This window comes from Budorcas taxicolor, chromosome 7, assembly GCF_023091745.1.
Source record: "Budorcas taxicolor isolate Tak-1 chromosome 7, Takin1.1, whole genome shotgun sequence".
Taxonomy (NCBI): domain Eukaryota; kingdom Metazoa; phylum Chordata; class Mammalia; order Artiodactyla; family Bovidae; genus Budorcas; species Budorcas taxicolor.
In genome coordinates this window covers 68671879-68693148 of record NC_068916.1, presented here as the reverse complement: position 1 = coordinate 68693148, position 21270 = coordinate 68671879, and the positions used below count along the sequence as shown (strand labels likewise).

General features: G+C 39.3%; 1 protein-coding gene across 1 annotated transcript in view; it reads left to right on the top strand.

Annotated features, from left to right (window-relative positions):
* The window catches only part of SOX30 (SRY-box transcription factor 30), a 44565-nt gene that overhangs the window by 8324 nt on the left and 14971 nt on the right, over positions 1 to 21270 (top strand). Inside the window, exon 4 of the mRNA XM_052644179.1 lies at positions 5598 to 6090. Coding sequence (XP_052500139.1) covers positions 5598 to 6090 — 493 coding nt within the window. The remainder of the gene's footprint in view (positions 1 to 5597; positions 6091 to 21270) is intronic.

Below are 21270 nucleotides of genomic sequence, written 5' to 3'. Positions count from 1 at the left end.
TATACAGCTGTTACATATTTCTTTCCCAATTTGGAACCAATCCATTGTTCCAGGTCTGGTTCTGACTGTTCCTTCTTGACCTGCATACAGGTTTTGCAGGAGGCAGGTAAGGTGGTCTGGTATTCCCATCACTTTAAGAATTTTCCAGTTTGTTGTGATCCATAGTCGAAGGCTTTGGCGTAGTCATTAAAGCAGAAGTAAACATTTTTCTGGAACTCTCTTGCTTTTTTTATAATCCAATGGCTGTTGGCAATTTTATCTCTGGTTCCTTACCTTTTCTAAATCCAGCTTGAACATCTTGAAGTTCTTGGCTCATGTACTGTTGAAGCCTGGCTTGGGGAATTTTGAGCATTGCTTTACTAGCGTGTGATATGAGTGCATTTGTCTGGTAGCTTGAACATTCTTTGATATTGCCTTTCTTTGGGATTAGATTGAAAACTGATCTTTTCCAGTCCTGTGGCCACTGCTGAGCTTTCCAGATTTGCTGGCATGTTGAGCGTAGCACTTTCACAGCATCATCTTTTAGGATTTGAAATATCTCAACTGGAATTCTATCACCTCCACTAGCTTTGTTTGTAGTGGTGCTTCCTGAGGCCCACTTGACTTTGTATTCCAGGATGTCTGGCTCTAGGTGAGTGATCACACCATCATGGTTATCTGGGTCAGTAAGATCTTTCTTGTATAATTCTTCTGTTAAATTGATCACATTTATTTTTTTAAAGGTTTCTAAAAATCTGGTAGAAGCAATATTTATTTTAGCCTGGCTTTCAGATGTCAGTTTTATATGTTTATGAATTTTCTGGTGAGATTATTTCATTCTTTACATTTTATTACTGAAACCTGAAATGAATTTTCCTTATTACATCTAAACTCAATTGATATCTTTTACTCTTCTGAATTCATACATTTTTTCTAAATTTTGACTTTAAAAATGTTTACTACTATTTTAATTTTTTGGTTGTAGACATATAATATCATTTTGGTTTATCCATCTCTTTTTTTTTTTAACAGAAATAACACAGAAAACCTCAAATATTCTAATATTTTTGTAATCCAAAAACAATCTTATCTTGTCCTTGTCTAAAGATCAGTTCTTGTGAAGTTTTATGTTCAGAAGAAACAAAGATATGGCTTGAAAATTCCTTGAAAAGTAATGTAGCTCATTGTGGGTTTTCTTGTGGAGCAAAGGAGGAGGAATCGTATGGCTCAAACTATATTAAGTCTTCTTAGGACTCCTCTTTACCATTTCTCTCCCCAAAGCCCCACCATCCTTAGCAGTTATCTAACTGTTCTTCCCAAGCCTCCATTTTCCATCTGTCTCTATGCCTCCGACTCTTACCCTATTTCTCTCTCTCTCCTCTCCTCCTTTTTCTGCCTCTGTTTCTCTCTTCTTAGCCATATGCTGGTCTTCCTATCCTTCTTTCTCCTTCTTTACAGCTTTTTCTTGCATAGAAATTTGGTCTGTCCTCAGTTTCTGCCATTCTCTACTCCTTTCTGTTCATCCCAGTCACACAACAAAAGCCTGGTTACATCCTTCATCCTTTCAGCACAGGTAGTGGAGTCTTCTTCTTTAGGAATGGGTGAGAGGAATTTGTCAAAACTATGGACAGCTATTAATAACTATAATGTTTTCCTTTCCTTATCATAGTGTCCTATAGATCTAAAATTCTGCTCTTTACCTCATGTTACAATTAGATAATGCTAGCTGCTTCAACAGTCTCCTGAACATAATAGTTTAAATAGAATCATGGTTTACATTTTCACCGATGTAAAGTCCAAAATAAATATCTCTGGCTTTCTTCCAAGGGATTCATAGACACAGGTTTCTTCTACCCTATGGCTCTTCCATCTCTGATATGTATTAGCCAAGTGTGCATGAACTTGCAGAAGGGAAAAGAGCATGGAGGATTGTACATGAGAGTTTTTTTATGGTCCAGTCTCAGAAGTGGTATACAACACTTACTTCATCGGTTGTATTGAACCATATGACCGCTCCTAACTGCAAGGCAGGCTGGAAAGTGTAACCTAGCTGTGTGCTAGTAAGAGAGAAACCAAGTGACTAGATAGTCTTTTCCATACCTTGATGCCGGGAGCCAGCGTGAGGAATCCCACCTGTGACAAGGTCATGTGGCAGAGATCTGATGGGCAAGGCGAATCAGATCTCAGGGTGTCCCCCTGGTATTTCCTGAGTATGTACCCCAAAAACCAAAAATCTGCCAGCCTTTGTACTCTGCTTTTCCACTCTTCTGACACACTCTGGAAAAAGTCAACTCAGGGCTTTAGTCTCCTGCATTTGAAAGGGATGTTTCAGTTAAACCCCCTCTGATAACTCTCTAGCTTGCCTAACAGGTTCCCCCGGACCTTACAGCTTGGGAATTGCTTACAGCCCCACAACCGCGAGAGGCACTAAGCTTAAAGCATCTTAGGATACAGAGCCTTTTCTAAAGAGCTAAAAAATCATATTGGTGGTGAGATTTCACTGTTGACTCAATGATTGCTGCCAGGCCTCCATATTCTTTATCTTTTAGGCACCTGGGAGGATGTTAATCAATGTAAATGGGATATGGAAAAGGACATATAATAGTTTTGATGTTAGCAACACTAGACTTTTGAGTTAATTACTTTTCTTTTGTTATAAATCACTGTACTCCTTTTGCTTGTTATAAATTGCTGTATCTTTGCTATGTAAGAATGTAACTTTATTTAGTGCTTTCTGAGAGTGGCACCAGACTTTGGGAAGATCAACACAAATAAGTCTTCTGGTTGACAAACCCTTATCAGAAAAAAGGCTGTAAAATGTTAATTGGCCCTTTTGGCCGGAAGATGATGTAAATCACGTAAGACTTGTGTATACAACTAGGTATGCAGAGAGAAGAGCCTGGTTTTGATAAGAGTCTGGGCTGCTAATGCTGCATAATTTTGTATTACCCATTGATCTCTATGTACAATCAAAGAGGTATAAAAGGCCTTTCTAGACAATAGAGGCCGGGCAAGTCACTGGACTGGTTTCCCCCGTGTCTCCTCTTTACTCTATTTTCTGGCTGAATTCCCATCTGGGGCGTGGAGGCTCGCCATGTATACTTACTTGCCCCGCTTCTAAGATCCACAGAGGGGGAGCCCAAGGTGGGGCACCCCCCGCTATTCAAGAGGACACCGGTGGCCTAACATAGATGGTGCAAGCTCCTTGTCTGGAACTTTATTGGCTTTCCACATAAATCAAGTTATTCAGCCTCTTTTTCTCCACTTAATTTTCCTACTACACTATTTCTTCCTAATCTAATCTTATCTTAATAAATAAATAAGTTTTTTCCTCACCAATGCCGTCTCCGCTTCAAATTCCCTGGATCCACCGGGTCTGGACCCCGGCACCTTATCTACAGTGCGATATTTTAGATCTCTGCCCTTTCCACAAGTCTTCCCTATTCACTGAGTTTATCAGTGATGATTAGGTGTTGGACACATTAACCTCTTGGTATAGCAACCTGAATTTTGACATTTAGGACATCTTTATTATACTTCCATATAACTCTCTATGCATCTGATTTTTTACCTCAGGTCAAAATGTTAGTTGCTTGGTAAATGTTTGTTTAAGTAAATGAGTGCATGGTTTTATCACCTCTTGCTTCACCGGTTCCCCTTATTTTATTAAAAAAATCTTTGGTAGAAAAGAACATTTGCTATCAGCTAAAAGATTGAGTCCCTTTCTTCTTCAGTAACTGAAGTAACTACAGCTCCTATAATTTTTTGTTTCCTTTGCCTAAAAAGAGCATATTTCTTTTTTGAGGACTAACAGCCTAGAGGATTGTGCATGAGAGATTTTTATGGACCAGTCTCAGAAGTGGTACACAACACTTCTTCTTACTAAACTTCATAATGCACAGGAAAAGAAAATCTGCCTCAGAGGTAGATTTTAGGAGCAGATGTTTTGAGTGCAGTGATAATTCAGTGAATAAAACTGAGAGATTTTACAAGTCAGCCTGGTGTAATATGTATTTAGAGGAGGAGATTTTTTTCGTACAAGATCAGAGATAGAGATTCTGTCAGCTGTAAGCTTGTTTGTTTTTTCTTTCCATCTAGTCATACATACCTTTCTTAACTGTTATTAACCAGGTTCTGTGCCAGATAATGGGGCTACTACTATGAATTAAACTGTTCCTGCTCTTGAGCTCCCAGTTTTGTGATTGTGGTAAGGATAGCAGACCTGCAAATTTACACTATTTTTATAATATGTGATAGATTTATAGTTTCTGAAGGAACATGAAAAGGGAGATTACTTTATGCTTGATTAATCAGAAAGGCTTAAAGCCTGTGCCTCACATATGGGAGGGCTAGTCCATTTAACCCCATTAACTGAGACTCATGATAGCTTCATCTGTACACTGCTCTGTGTTGCCTCTATTTCACTGGGCCAGAGGCCATCTTGAAGCAGATGGATATCTCCATTCCCTACTTCCAGGTTTAAGGGTGGTAGTTATTTGACTTACCTGGAGAGAAGGAAGGAGAGGGATGTGTTACCTGGCCAAGACTGAGAGAAGATTGACAGTCCTTTTGACCTCTGGCAGAAACATTCCTAACCACAGAGTCTGCTCTTGGACTGCGTCTTCTATACTAACAGAGATGTAACTGCACTGAAATAAACTCGATCATGAATCTCTTACTTTGGCTTCTCTCTGTATTTCTTCCGAGAAGTTTAGTTAAATTTAGGCTAAATGTGTCTTTTGAGTAACTTAGTAACTCAGTCAGCAGTCCTTCTTCTTCAAGATCAAAAAGATAAAAGACATGATTATTTTAGTTGCCTCTAAAAATTCTGCTATCTCCATCTTGCCATGCTGCAATAATATTCTTTCCTATCTCACAAATTGCTGACTGATGGCAAGTCATGGTCTCTTTTGGCAATTTCCTTATGTATTCACATTGGAGGCAATAAAGCAAAATAATTTTACTGATGGTTTCTTTAGTTTTTTTCAATTAAAAAATGTCATTCATAATTTAGTTTATCATAGAGTATACAAAATAAAAAAAATGACCCATACTGTTATGATGAAACCTCTATTAATACATAAAATTGATATATTTAGAGAATAGAAAATTCAGATAGTCCCAATAGGTATAAAATGAAAGTCTGGCTTCCCATGGCCCTGTCTCCTCTTCCAGATGACCATCTTTTAAAAGGAACCACTATCAATAGTTTCATATTGTTTCTTTTAGAAATATTTATATATATATTCCAGCATTTGTATTTGTCATTCACTCAGACATTTTATTCATTTATTTATTCATCCAAAAAATATTTGTTTAAGGACCTATTCTGTGTCAGGCAGAATTTTGAACCCTGGGGATATAGTAATGAACAAAACAGAAAAGGTCTCTCTTCTTAGGGCATTTAGAATCTAGGTGGGAAAGAGAGACAAGAATGTAAAATAAATGAACAAGATGGCTTCAGTTTGTCAGGATGCTATGAAGGAAATAGAATGGTGATGTTCTTAGGTAAGGAGGTTAATGGAGGCTTCTGGTTATCCAGTTCATTAAGTTCTGCTGAAAAAAGAAAAAATAGTGACTCAATTCATGCCTGACCTATGCTGTTTTTATTTCTGAAGGTGAATCTCCACCGACCATCCAGCTGCCCACACCTGCAGTCCAGCGTCCAAGTCCCATCACACTTTTCCAGCCCAGCGTCTCCAGTACTGCCCAGGTGCCTGTCCAAGCTCCAAGTCTGCCCCTCCGTCCAGCACTCCCACCCCAGCGCTTTGCTGGGCCCTCCCAAGCGGACACTCATCGGCTGCATTCTGGAGTCAATAGCTCTGTGAAGAGACCCACTCCTGTTTCTCTGGAGAGCACCAACAGGATTCCGACTAGTGCAAGTCCTGCCCATTCCAGATTTTCAACCTCAACCATCCAACCTCCCAAGGAGTATCCCAGCGTTTCCACTTGTCCCAGAAGTACTCCAATTTCCCAGGCTCCTCCTATTCCACACTCACATGTCTACCAGCCCTCTCCCCTTGGCCATCCAGCTGCATTGTTTGGGACACCACCAAGATTCTCTTTTCATCACCCTTACTTCCTACCTGGACCTCACTACTTCCCATCAAGGTAAATGAATAGTTTATTTCCTTTCACCTGAAAGTGCTTTCACCTTTCACCTAAAACTATTCATTCATAGTTAATGAATTTTAACCCCTGAAAGCCTCTCTTATTTACTGAAAAAGGAACTTCCTCAATCCTGTTTGGTATCTAATTTAGTTTAGTGGCCAGATAGGGGCCAACCAGTTGACATGAGTACATGGAAGGGCTGAATAGGACTTGGGGAGCCAAGGAGAGTGCATGCCCCATCTTATGGGGCAGTTGCTACTGAGTTCCAGCCTACTGTTGCCACATGAGAATATAGGCTCCAATGTTGTCAGATCTGATTTCTCTCTTGAAAAAAATCATCAGTTGTAAGTGATCTTAAGATCATTTAGGTCAACCCCCTTACTGAATAGTAAGTGTGGTTCTAAAACTTCTGTATGTATATAAATCACATGTGATCTTAATAAAATGCAGATTCTGAGTCAGTAGGTCTGGGTTACAGTAGGTTCCTATACAGGGTTACAGTAAGCCAGATATTCTGCATTTCTAACAAGCTCCCAAGTGATGTCAATTCTGTGGTTTGTGGAATACTTTGAATAGCAACAATATAGAACACACTGGCCTAAGAGGTTAAATGACTTGTCCAAAGTTATTTACCCTCTCAGGACTCTTGTTAATAAACCAAAAAGTTTATTAGGTAAATTACCAGTAAAAGAAATTATTTTCACAGGTATGTGTCTAAGGAAAACAAATTTGTAACTTTTCATTTTGGAGTGATAGAATTTAACTTTGAAAGCATTTTGATAGAGTGGCACTAACCTCTACTTTTCAGTTGCTCTTAAAGGTATAAACAGAGATGGTTTCTGTTCAGAATGTTTAATACCCATCTTTTATATTTAGAAAGTAAAACTACTCCCTACTTGGGTGTATCAAAGCCTCAAAGAAGTTTTGCAGTAAATATTATGTTGCTTCAATTCATAGTGGAATTGCTGGCTTTCAAGTCTTTAGTACAGAACTAAAAGAAAGTGAAAATAGAAGATCAGATTAGGAGAAAGGGAGATACTGCTGTTGTGGTTTGTTTTGTTTTTCCAATGGGCTCTTCTTTAACAGCTTTCAGAAGTCTTTTAGTTCAAGAAATCAAACTTTAACAGACTCCTAAGGCTAGGATCTCTTCTTATTGCTGTTAGGGCCTGAGATTTTATAGGAATTTTAGAGAATTTTACAGTGTTTTTTTTTTTTTTTTTTTTAACATATGAGAAGAGTGCTAAGGACATAGCTGGAATTTAATAAATGAGTAGGTTTGAAAAGATCAGCCTTAGTTAGAACCTTGAGGTTCACAAACTTAAAATTGGTGAAATTTTATCTTTGTTACATAATTCATTTTGTAGTACAAGAAAGACTTGAACAGTACTTATATTAAAGGAGAGGAAGAGGCATCTAGAATAGGTGTATAGCACAATCTTACTCCAGTTGTTGTTTTTTTCTTTTTAACATTTTGAGAGCTTGGTATTTTTATCTAAAATTCTCACAGTAATCCTTTGTTTTTGGCATAATTATCCCTTTACTTTTTCAGATAAAGAAACTGATCAGCTGTTAGATAAATAGTTTTGTTAAGGTCACTTTTCACTTTCATGCGTTGGAGAAGGAAATGGCAACCCACTTCAGTATTCTTGCCTGGAGAATCCCAGGGATGGGGGAGCCTGGTGGGCTGCTGTCTGTGGGGTCTCACAGAGTCGGACATGACTGAAGTGAGTTAGCAGCAGCAGCAAAGTCACACAGCTGGTAAACAGCAGAGCCAGTAGTCAAACTTAGATTTAATGTCTGATTTTTAATTCTGTGGTTTTTTTTTTTTTTTTCTCACTGTATCACTAAGGCTTCTCGATATAATGGCTTCTCTTGCTTGGTAGCTGTTAGTTGCTAGAAGAGAATCACATGTAAAATGCATCCTGTATTTTTGAATGGAAAAGTAGTGTAGTCAAGTAGACTTTTGGGCAGGAAGTTTTTTTTTATACAATAAATAAATAAAATCATAGGAAATTTATCTTCCTTACTCATGACAAGACTTACAGGAATTGGCTGTTAATTTACAAACCATTGATGGCTTAAAGAACATTTTGAAAAGAAACTCGGGAAAATATGTCATTAGAAGACAGAAAATATATCTCCATCTTGAATGGTATTATTGCTAATTAAACAGTTAGAACTGGACATGGAACAACAGACTGGTTCCAAATAGGAAAAGGAGTACGTCAAGGCTGTATATTGTCACCCTGCTTATTTAACTTCTATGCAGAGTACATCATGAGAAACGCTGGACTGGAAGAAGCACAAGCTGGAATCAAGATTGCCGGGAGAAATATCAATAACCTCAGATATGCAGATGATGCCACCCTTATGGCAGAAAGTGAAGAGGAACTAAAAAGCCTCTTGATGAAAGTGAGAGAGGAGAGTGAAAAGTTGGCTTAAAGTTCAACATTCAGAAAACGAAGACCATGGCATCCAGTCCCATCACTTCATGGGAAATAGATGGGGAAACAGTGGAAACAGTGTCAGACTTTATTTTTGGGCTCCAAAATTACTGTAGATGGTGACTACAGCCATGAAATTAAAAGATGCTTACTCCTTGGAAGGAAAGTTATGACCAATCTAGATAGCATATTGAAAAGCAGAGACATTACTTTGCCAACAAAGGTCCGTCTAGTCAAGGCTATGGTTTTTCCAGTAGCCATGTATGGATGTGAGAGTTGGACTGTGAAGAAAGCTGAGCGCCGAAGAATTGATGCTTTTGAACTGTGGTGTTGGAGAAGACTCTTGAGAGTCCCTTGGACTGCAAGGAGATCCAACCAGTCCATTCTGAAGGAGATCAGCCCTGGGATTTCTTTGGAAGGAATGATGCTAAAGCTGAAACTCCAGTACTTTGACCACCTCATGCGAAGAGTTGACTCATTGGAAAACACTCTGATGCTGGGAGGGATCAGGGGCAGGAGGAGAAGGGGACGACAGAGGATGAGATGGCTGGATGGCATCACTGACGCGATGGACGTGAGTCTGAGTAAACTCTGGTAGTTAGTGATGGACAGGGAGGCCTGGCGTGCTGTGATTCATGGGGTCGCAAAGAGTCAGACACGACTGAGCAACTGAACTGAACTGAACTGAATAATGCTATTAGATGAACTAAATGAAGTGAGTCAGCAGTATTATACTGAATTTTATTTCATGTAAGAATGTCAAAGAAGTATGTCAGCTATAAACATTAAGCCAAATACAGTTTTCCAAAATAAGACTGGCCTTATAAATTATAGTATTGTCTAATTTCCTTTATAACTTCTACCTGTTATGTGTGTGATAATAACTTCCCCAAGGATATGGGTAATCTTATTTATGTTTGTTTAGATAATATACTTTAGTAAAATCCAGTCTGGCTAAATAACAGATTTGATTGATTTTTTCTCAATTTTCAACTGGCTCTTCTCCCAACTAATAACAGAATCTTCTATAAAGATACTTCTTCCCTAATGAAATTACATATGCAATTGTTCAGCCATTCCAATACCATAATTATAATGACATTTGATATATATATTTGGAAAATATATCCCAAACAAACATATTTGATATTTTTCCATGTTTATCTAGAGTAGAAACCATGGAGCTTAGGCAGTTTAATCAAGGAATCATTTTATGAAACAGAGAGACACTTAGAAATACTGATCCCTAGGTCTGGGGCTAAATCCTCCTGCCCTTATATAGTAACCATCTTCATACTATGCTTATTAAGACTCTTTCTGTACTATGTTCAGTTCAGTTCAGTCACTTAGTTGTGTCTGACTCTTTGCAGCCCCATGAATCACAGCACGCCAGGCCTCCCTGTCCATCACTAACTCCCGGAGTTCACTCAAACTCACGTCCATCGAGTCAGTGATGCCATTCAGCCATCTCATCCTCTGTCATCCCCTTCTCCTCCTACCCTCAATCTCTCCCAACGTCAGAGTCTTTTCCAATGAGTCAACTATTTGCATGAGGTGGCAAAGTACTGGAGTTTCAGCTTTAGCATCATTCCTTCCAAAGAACACCCAGGACTGATCTCCTTTAGAATGGACTGGTTGGATCTCCTTGCAGTCCAAGGGATTCTCAAGAGTCTTCTCCAACACCACAGTTCAAAAGCATCAATTCTTCGGCGCTCAGCTTTCTTCACAGTCCAACTCTCACATCCATACACGGCTACTGGAAAAACCATAGCCTTGATTAGACGGACCTTTGTTGGAAAAGTAACATCTCTGCTTTTGAATATACTATCTAGGTTGGTCATAACTTTCCTTCCAAGGAGCAAGCATCTTTTAATTTCATGGCTGCAATCACCATCTACGGTGATTTTGGAGCCCCCAAAAATGAAGTCTGACACTGTTTCCACTGTTTCCCCATCTATTTCCCATGAAGTGATGGGACCAGATGCCATGGTCTTCGTTTTCTGAATGTTGAACTTTAAGCCAACTTTTTCACTCTCCTCTTTCACTTTCATCAAGAGGCTTTTTAGTTCCTCTTCACTTTCTGCCATAAGGGTGGTGTCATCTGCATATCTGAGGTTATTGATATTTCTCCCGGCAATCTTGATTCCAGCTTGTGTTTCTTCCAGCCCAGCGTTTCTCATGATGTACTCTGCATAGAAGTTAAATAAGCAGGGTGACAATATACAGCCTTGATGTACTCCTTTTCCTATTTGGAACCAGTCTGTTGTTCCATGTCCAGTTCTAACTGTTGCTTCCTGACCTGCATATAGGTTTCTCAAGAGGCAGGTCAGGTGGTCTGGTATTCCCATCTCTTCCAGAATTTTCCACAGTTTCTTGTGATCCACACAGTCAAAGGCTTTGGCATAGTCAATAAAGCAGAAATAGATGTTTTTCTGGAACTCTCTTGCTTTTTCCATGATCCAGCAGATGTTGGCAATTTGATCTCTGGTTCCTCTGCCTTTTCTAAAACCAGCTTGAACATCAGGGAGTTCATGGTTCACATATTGCTGAAGCCTGGCTTGGAGAATTTTGAGCATTACTCTACTTGCGTGAGGGATGAGTGCAATTGTGTGGTAGTTTGAGCATTCTTTGACATTGCCTGTCTTTGGCATTGGAATGAAAACTCACTTTTTCCAGTCCTGTGGCCACTGCTGAGTTTTCCAAATTTGCTGGCATATTGAGTGCAGCACTTTCACAGCATCATCTTCCAGGATTTGAAATAGCTCAACTGGAATTCCATCACCTCCACTAGCTTTGTTTCTAGTGATGCTTTCTGAGGCCCACTTGACTTCACATTCCAGGATGTCTGGCTCTAGGTGAGTGATTAGACCATTGTGATTATCTTGGTTGTGAAGATCTTTTTTGTACAGTTCTTCTGTGTATTCTTGCCGCCTCTTCTTAATATCTTCTGCTTCTGTTAGGTCCAGGCCATTTCTGTCCTTTATCGAGCCCATCTTTGCATGAAATGTTCCCTTGGTATCTCTAGTTTTCTTGAAGAGATCTCTAGTCTTTCCCATTCTGTTGTTTTCCTCTATTTCTTTGCATTGATCACTGAGGAAGGCTTGCTTATCTCTTCTTGCTATTCTTTGGAACTCTGCATTCAGATGCTTATATCTTTCCTTTTCTCCTTTGCTTTTCGCTTCTCTTCTTTTCACAGCTATTTGTAAGGCCTCCCCAGACAGCCATTGTGCTTTTTTGCATTTCTTTTCCATGGGGATGGTCTTGATCCCTGTCTCCTGTACAGTGTCACGAATCTCCATCCATAGTTCATTTGGCACTCTATCTATCAGATCTAGTCCCTTAAATCTATTTCTCACTTCCACTGTATAATCATAAGGGATTTGATTTAGGTCACACCTGAGTGGTCTAGTGGTTTTCCCTACTTTCTTCAATTTAAGTCTGAATTTGGTAATAAGGAGTTCGTGATCTGAGCCACAGTCAGCTCCCGGTCTTGTTTTTGCTGACTGTATAGAGCTTCTCCATCTTTGGCTGCAAAGAATATAATCAATCCATTACTTTCTTAGTTATCCTTTTTACCCCCACCTTTTCTTCTATTCTTCCTTCTTTTTGCAGTATTTATACTTTCACATACAATGAAGATATCTAGAATCTTCATTCTGTTGGCCATTGAGTAAATAAATGTGTTCAAAAGTGTATTGTGATTAGGGTTATAGAATGGATATGAATGATAAATTGATATTATTAGCTTGAAATATATAAAACTATAATCAAACATATCTGTATATCTCTTAGGGAAGTTAAGTCAAAAAATTCTACATTGTGGTAATATATAGCATCTTAATTGTAAGATTTTGGACAAACAGATCAAATGTTACAAAGCAGTTATCCTTAATCCTTGTTTGGCTTATAGATCTATGAAAGAATTTGATTGAGGTTTTCGATCTATTTCCTATTATAATGTACATCTACATACATATACAATATTTTGCCTAATTCTTATGGAGGATAGAATTTATAGTTCCAAAACAAGATAGATTCAGCTAACATGGAATGCTGCTGCTGCTAAGTTGCTTCAGTTGTGTCCGATTCTGTGCAACCCCGTAGACGGCAGCCCACCAGGCTCCGCCGTCCCTTGGATTCTCCAAGCAAGAACACTGGCGTGGGTTGCCATTTCCTTCTCCAATGCATGAAAGTGAAAAGTGAAAGTGAAGTCACTGAGTCGTGTCCAACTCTCAGTGACCCCATGGACTGCAGCCTACCAGGCTCCTCCGTCCATGGGATTTTCCAGGCAAGAGTACTGGAGTGGGGTGCCATTGCCTTCTCCGTAATATGGAATACCTTCTGCTATAACTATTATAAATGTTGAATTTGAAATATGAACAATTTAATACCTAGCTGAAATCACAAGAAAGGAAAATAAATCCTCCTTTGTCAAAAGACCAATAAGCTGAAAACTTGTACCGTGGTCTTGGGGATAGTTTGCAGATTCAGAAATAGTCTCAGCATTTATAAACTTGGGTTTTAATGCCTACATAAGGAGAGGTCTTGACTCTCTTCAAGGTGAGGAGGTGAAACTAAAACCTCTTCATAAAGCTTCTGTTGCTGCTGCTTTGTCACTTCAGTCATATCTGACTCTGTGTGACCCTATGGACTGTAGCCCACCAGGTTCCTCTGTCCATGGGGACTCTCCAGGCAAGAATACTGGAGTGGGTTGTCATGGCCTCATCCAGGGGATCTTCCCAAACTGGGGATAGAACCCAGGTCTCCCACGTTGCACATGGATTCTTTATCCTCTGAACCACCAGGGAAGCCCCTTCATAAAGCTAAGACCTTAGAAAGGCCTCTCAACTTTGATAAAGGAATAGAAGATTTTTTTATCACTGATCCAGACAAAGCACAAAGGAAACTTGTTTTTATCCAGGGCTATATATGGAAAAAGGCCTTCTGTTAGATATAAAAACTCCAGATTACACTGCACACTGATTGAGAATCTGAAATCACCCTATCCACTTGATAAACTAACACACAAATTAGTTCTGGGATGACTTACCTGGGACAACTATTCTAAAGGGGATACCTCAACCATTCAAGCCACTTACGAATTTCCAAAGGGAGAGAATTATTATTAAAGGTGAGCTTTAGCATATAGAACACAAGGACAGGATTCATTAAGAGCAAGAGTCAATACATGCTACAAATAGTAAGAATAATACCCAAGAATGTGAAATAACTGAATTTCAGTTCAGTTCAATCGCTCAGTCGTGTCCACCTCTTGAGAGACCCCATGAACTGCAGCATGCCAGGCCTCCCTGTCCATCACCAACTCCCAGAGTCCACTGAAACCCATATCCATTGAGTCAGTGATGCCATCCAACCATCTTATCCTCTGTCCTCCCCTTCTCCTCCTGTCCTCAATCTTCCCCAGCATCAGGGTCTTTTCAAATGAGTCAGCTCTTCGCATCAGGTAGCCAAAGTATTGGAGTTTCAGCTTCAACATCAGTCCTTCCAATGAACACCCAGGACTGATCTCCTTTAGGATGGACTGGTTGGATCTCCTTGCAGTCCAAGGGACTCTCAAGAGTCTTCTGCAACACCACAGTTCAAAAGTATCAATTCTTTGGTGCTCAGCTTTCTTTATAGTCCAACTCTCATATCCATACATGACCACTGGAAAAACTATAGCCTTGACTAGATGGGCCTTTGTTGGCAAAGTAATGTCTCTGCTTTTTAATATGCTGTCTAGGTTGGTTGCAACTTTGCTTCCAAGGAGTAAGCGTCTTTTAATTTCATGGCTGCAATCACCATCTGCAGTGATTTTGGAGCCCAGAAAAATAAAGTCAACCACTGTTTTCCCATCTATTTGCCATGAAGTGATGGGACTGGATGCCGTGATCTTCGTTTTCTGAATGTTTCGCTTTAAGCCAACGCTTTCACTGCCCTCTTTCACTTTCATCAAGAGGCTTTTTAGTTTCTCTTTGCTTTCTGCCATAAGGGTGGTGTCATCTGCATATCTGAGGTTATTGATATTTCTCCTGGCAATCTTGATTCCAGCTTATGCTTCTTCAGCCCAGCGTTTCTCATGATGTACTCTGCATAGAAGTTAAATAAGTAGGATGACAATATACAGCCTTGACGTACTCCTTTTCCTATTTGGAACCAGTCTGTTCCGTGTCCAGTTCTAACTGTTGCATACAGGTTTCTCAAGAGGCAGGACTTGTGGTCTGGTATTCTCATCTCTTTCAGAATTTCAGAACTGATTTCAGATTTCAGAACTGAATATCAGGAAGAGACTAAAAACCATATTTCAAATAATTAAAGAGGACTTCTGTACCAGCCAAGATTAGGGCTGAATCTACCCTCATCTGAAATGATTTTTTAAAAAAGGCAAAATATATGATTTTCAGGACACTGTTTATCAGCAATGATATGAAGATCCTTGAGAGAGAGAAAACAAATGAGGTAAACCTTGAAATCTCCCTTGCTTACTGGCCTGGAAGCCATGGAAGGAGACATGGAAACAGGAAGGAGCAACACATGGAAACCATGGAAACAGGAAGGAGAAACACAAGGAGATCCTTGTAGACTCGCCAAGTTGAGCAGATAGAACCGAGAGTCCAGTGAAACCAAGTCAGCTAGAATTCTTGGGATAGAGTGCTTGAGAGAAGAAGGTTGCACAGTGCAAGAATTCTGAATCTCTGCATAGGTTCCTTTTTGAATATTCAGCTGAATGCTGATCAGCTGATGCATGTGAGGAATATTACCCAAGATTGGTGAAAAAACTGTCCAACAAATCAGAGACAGCATTGCCCAGCACTCACACCAGGCTGGGAATATTTCTTTTTCTCACCAAACAGATTAGAAAACCTTGATGGGATATTGACTACTTGGAGAGTCTTGTTTTAGGTAGATCTAGACTAAATGTTGCTATGGTTTTATCTAAAAATTCTTAAAATCAAGACCTGAAGTGATCAAAGTTACTGTTTTCTAGTAACTAACTGTATCTAAAACAAAGCTTAAGGATATTAATAGAAATAGTATGATTATAAGGATAAGAGAGAGGGAGTTTCATTTCTGAAGTGGCAGCACGAGGAGTTCTGTGAATCTACTACTCCCAAGCAAACAACCATAACTGGTAAAAACTATTTTTAAAGACCAACTACTTAAATTCTCTGGGAAGTGTCCTAAGGGCATACAGCAGATAAGGAAACATGTATTCAAGAATACACCTTAAAACTTCGTAAGAAGAGCAAGAGTCTATGACACTTGGGCCATGAAAAATACTCCCTTACTGAAGGCAGTGGCAACCCACTCTAGTACTCTTGCCTGGAAAATCCCATGGATGGAGGAGCCTGGTAGGCTGCAGCCCATGGGGTCACTGGGAGTCAGACACGACTGAGTGACTTCACTTTCACTTTTCACTTTCATGCATTAGAGAAGGAAATGGCAACCCACTCCAGTGTTCTTGCCTGGAGAATCCCAGGGATGGGGGAGCCTGGTGGGCTGCCGTCTATGGGGTCTCACAGAGTTGGACACGACTGAAGTGACTTAGCAGCAGCAGGAGCAGCAGCAGCACCCTCAGTTAACTTGATGGAATCCAACTCTGAGTGGCCAAGAAAATAGCTTTCTTTCCCCTCAGCTCCTAATCAAGGGATACAATATCTTACAGAGAGATGTAGCATTTTTCATCCTCTCCAGCTCTTAGTAAAGAGGTTAAATTCATGGTGAGTGTGACCAAGAGGTTGGGGGTTCCTTTCTTTTGTTCAGCACCTGCTAACAGGATAAGTGTTCAACTCTTAAGGATGACAAACAGAGAGTACTGTGACCCTGAGCATCCTTGATCCAGGTCACTTTTAGAAGAGATGTTCTATGCTGGCAGAAGAAAACCAGAAATTTTTCCATAAGAATAGAGAGCTCAGAAACTCTCTCCAAAGGAATTTGACTTCTCTGAAACAGTGTGGGGAAGTTCATACATAAGGATATTCTTGAAAACAAGGAGATTCTGGTGGTAGGCAAATAAAAGAGGCATCACTTAATCAAAACTAAGAAGCTAGGGACTTCCCTGATGGTCCACTGGTTAAGATTCTGGTCTTCCACTGCAGGTGGTAAGGGTTTGATTCCTGATCTGAGAACTAAGACTAAGAATCTAACTGTATGCCAACTAGTACACAAAAATCTAGGGAAAGAAACACTAAGAACCCTCCTGCGGTCAGAACAAACCTCAGAGACTTCTCAAAATTGACCCCTGTCTGAATTTAATTGGATCACACTGTGGAACAGTCTCTGCCCCAAGACATTTTGAAACCTTGGAGCAATCAGCCAGCAATGAGTATAATCCTCAAGCTGTATGTAATGGCAAATGAATCAAGAACTTGACACAAAAATCAAAGAAAGAGATAGAGTCCTGCTAAAACCATTATCATCCTAGGGTGACTGTATTCATGTCCAAATCTGTGCCCTCTAAGAAGTGACACTCAGGGTTTACACTACAGAGAAAATACACTTCACTAAAATTTAAGTCAAAAAAACAAGCAAAAAAAAAAAACACTAGACCTGGAAAAGTTAAAGAGAGTTATTGTCCCAAATTCCTGAAAGTTATTGCTCCTGAGTTACTGAAAATGTCCTGTTTTCAACCAAAAATTATGACATGCAAAGAAAAGGAAAGCGCCATTCATACATGGAGGAGAAAAATAAGCAACAGAAGCTACCTGTGGTAGGGCTCTTATCTCAGATTTAACATAGGCTTCCAAGACGTTATAACTATATTCAAGCAATTAAAGGAAACCATTTTTAAAGAAGTAAAAGAAGTTGTGATGATGATGTCTTTTCACAAATACTACCATTAAAGGCATAGAAATTATAAAAAGAACCAAATGGAAATTCTGGAATTGAAAAGCACAATAACCAAAATGAAAACTTCACTAGAGGGGCTCAAAAGTAAACTTGAACTGACATGAGAATGAATCAGAAACCTTGAAAGTAGACTGGTAGCGATTACATAACCTGAAGAATAAAGAGAAAAAAGAATGAAGAAAAATGAACAGAGCATCAGAACTGTCATCATTAAGTGCACCAATGTATATGTAAAAGTATCGGAAGGGAGGAGAGGAAAAGCAAAAAGTATTTAAAGATTTAATAGCTGAAGACTTCTCATATTTTATGAAAAATATTATACATTTAAGAAAGCCAGGAGATCCACAGAGGGCCACATCATAGTAAAATACTGAAATCTGAACCGAAAGAGAAAGTGAGAGAGTCAGGCAGATAGACACTCATATCATGTACAGGGAAACCCCAATAAAATTAACACCTGACTTTCCATCAGAAGCAATGGACGCTAGAATATATATGTGAAGTACTGAAGAAAAACCCCAGTCAGCTAAGAATTTTATATTCGGTGAAGCCATTTTTAAAAAATTAAGCCAAGGTAAAGACATTTCTGAGATAATCCAAAACTGAGATTGCTAGCACATTTGCATTACGAGAAATACCAAGGGAGTTCTTCAGGCTGAAAGTAAATGATCCCAAATGGTAGTTGGGATAAAAAAACACAAAATGCCGAAGAGCCCCAGGAAAGGTAAAAATACAGTTACAAAAGATAGTATAGGAAACCCAAAATGGAGTATATATATATATATACATACATATATATGTATATAACTTTCCTATATAGCAGAAACTAGCTATAATTTACAAACAACTTTGTAAATCAACTATATTCTAATAAAAGTTAACAAAAAATACTATAAGACAACATAAAGGCTGTATGAATCTTCTTTTGACTGGTTTTGAAAGCAATTATCCCAAAGAAAGGCGATGCCAAAGAATGCTCAAACTACCACGCAATTGCACTCATCTCACATGCTAGTAAATAATGCTCAATATTCTCCAAGCCAGGCTTCAGCAATCCCTGAACCGTGAACTTCCAGACGTTCAAGCTGGTTTTAGAAAAGGCAGAGGAACCAGAGATCAAATTGCCAACATCTGCTGGATCATGGAAAAAGCAAGAGAGTTCCAGAAAAACATCTATTTCTGCTTTATTAACTATAACAAAGCCTTTGACTGTGTGGATCACAATAAACTGTGGAAAATTCTGGAAGAGATGGGAATACCAGACCACCTGACCTGCCTCTTGAGAAACCTATATGGAGGTCAGGAAGCAAAGTTAGAACTGGACGTGGAAGAACAGACTGGTTCCAAACAGGAAAAGGAGTACGTCAAGGCTGTATATTGTCACCCTACTTATTTAACTTCTATGCAGAGTACATCATGAGAAACGCTGGGCTGGAAGAAGCACAAGCTGGAATCAAGATTGCCGGGAGAAATTATCAATAACCTCAGATATGCAGATGACACCACCCTTATGGCAGAAAGTGAAGAGGAACTAAAAAGCCTCTTGATGAAAGTGAAAGAGGAGAGTGAAAAAGTTGGCTTAAAGCTCAACATTCAGAAAACGAAGACCATGGCATCTGGTCCCATCACTTCATGGGAAATAGATGGGGAAACAGTGGAAACAGTGTCAGACTTTATTTTTTGGGGCTCCAAAATCACTGTAGATGGTGATTGCAGCCATGAAATTAAAAGACGCCTACTCCTTGGAAGAAAGGTTATGACCAACCTAGATAGTATATTCGAAAGCAGAGACATTACTTTGCCAACAAAGGTCTATCTAGTCAAGGCTATGGTTTTTCCTGTGGTCGTGTATGGATGTGAGAGTTGGACTGTGAAGAAAGCTGAGCGCCGAAGAATTGATGCTTTTGAACTGTGGTGTTGGAGAAGACTCTTGAGAGTCCCTTGGCCTGCAAGGAAATCGGTCCTGGGTATACTCTGGAAGGACTGATGCTGAAGCTGAAACTCCAGTACTTTGGCCACCTCATGCGAAGAGTTGACTCATTGGAAAAGACTCTGATGCTGGGAGGGATTGGGGGCAGGAGGAGAAGGGAACGACAGAGGATGAGATGGCTGAATGACATCACCGACAGGATAGATGTGAGTTTGAGTGAAGTCTGGGAGTTGGTGATGGACCGGGAGGCCTGGCGTGCTGCAATTCATGGGGTCGCAAAGAGTCGGACACGACTTGAGTGACTGAACTGAACTGAACTGAACTGAACTGAAAAGCGATTATATAAAACAATATGCAAATAATAATTTTGGGGACCATAATATATAGAAATATATTTGATAATAAAAGCAGAAGGAGTTGGAGGCAAAGTTGTTTTGGATAAGGAAATGATAGCAGATGGTCACTTGAATCCACAGGAACAAATTAAGAGAACCGTCAGTAATCCATGAGGTGGTGACTATAACAAACTTCAGGGACTTCCCTGACAATCCGGTGGTCCATACTTCTACTGCAGGAGGCTTGGGTTCCATTCTTCATCAGAGAACTAAGATCCTGCATGCTGTGAGGTGCAGCCAAAACTTAAGAAAATAAGTAAAAATGATAAAAAAAGAAACTTCAGAATATATATGTGCTTTCCTTTCTCTAAGTTTATTTAATAGGCATAAAATTATGTAATAATCATACCAATATATTGCTGGTTTTAGAACACATATAGGCTTAATTTATATAACAATAATAGTACAAAAAGGAAGAAGAAGGAATAGCTATATACAAGCAACATTCTGTATTTCTTGGAATTTAGTTAGTAAAAATCTGAAGTTGATTTTGATAAGGTAAGATGTATATGATTAATGCTAGAGCAACCACTAAGGAAATAGTGGAGAAGTTATTAAAGGAACTAAAAAGTTACAATGGGGAATATTTACTTTGTGCAGTAAAGAAGGAATAGAAGGCAAAAAGGGAAATATGAGACATACAAAGCAAAAACTAAAGTGGCAGACATAAATCACATTAAATGTTGATGATTAAGTACTCAAGGCATATATTGTATAATTGGATCAAAATCAAGATCTTAATATATGTTATCTACAGTTAACACTTTATAGACAAACTCTTTCAAAAAATAGAAGGGACTAATTCCATGAGGTCAGCATTGCTTTGATAGCAAAAATCAGAGAAAGACAAACACAATAAAGAAAAACTACAGTTCAGTATCTCTTTGAGAGACAAAAACGATCAACAAAATACTAGCAAACTGAATTCAGCAGGCTAACAAGAGGATTATACACCATAAACAACTTAGATTTATTCCAGGATTGTGAGTTGTTTGAAAATCAAGACATTTGGAAATTGATTAATGTAATATACCATATGAATTAAAATCAGGAACAAAACTACACTATCTTTTCAGAAAGATTTTTTTCCAGAAAAAAGCATTTGACATGAATGAACAACACTTCATGTTGAATGTGAAATATTCCAGCAAGCTAGGAATATAGGGAAACTTCCTCAACTAGTTAAAAACTACCAAAAAACACCTAGTTCACTTCAGTTGCTCAGTTATGTCTGACTCTTTGCACCCCCATGGACTGCGGCACACCAGACTTCCCTGTCCATCACCCAACTTCCAGAGTTTACTCAAACTCATGTCCATTGAGTCGGTGATGCGATCCAACCATCTCATCCTCTGTTGCACCTTTCTCCTCCCACCTCCAATCTTTCCCAGTCTTTTCCAAGGAGTCAGTTCTTTGTATCAGGCAGCCAAAGTATTGGGGCTTCAGCATCTGTCCTTCCGGTGAATATTCAGGGCTGATTTCCTTTAGGATGGGCTGGTTGAATCTCCTTGCTGTCCAAGGCACTCTCAAGAGTCTTCGCCAACACCACAGTTCAAAAACA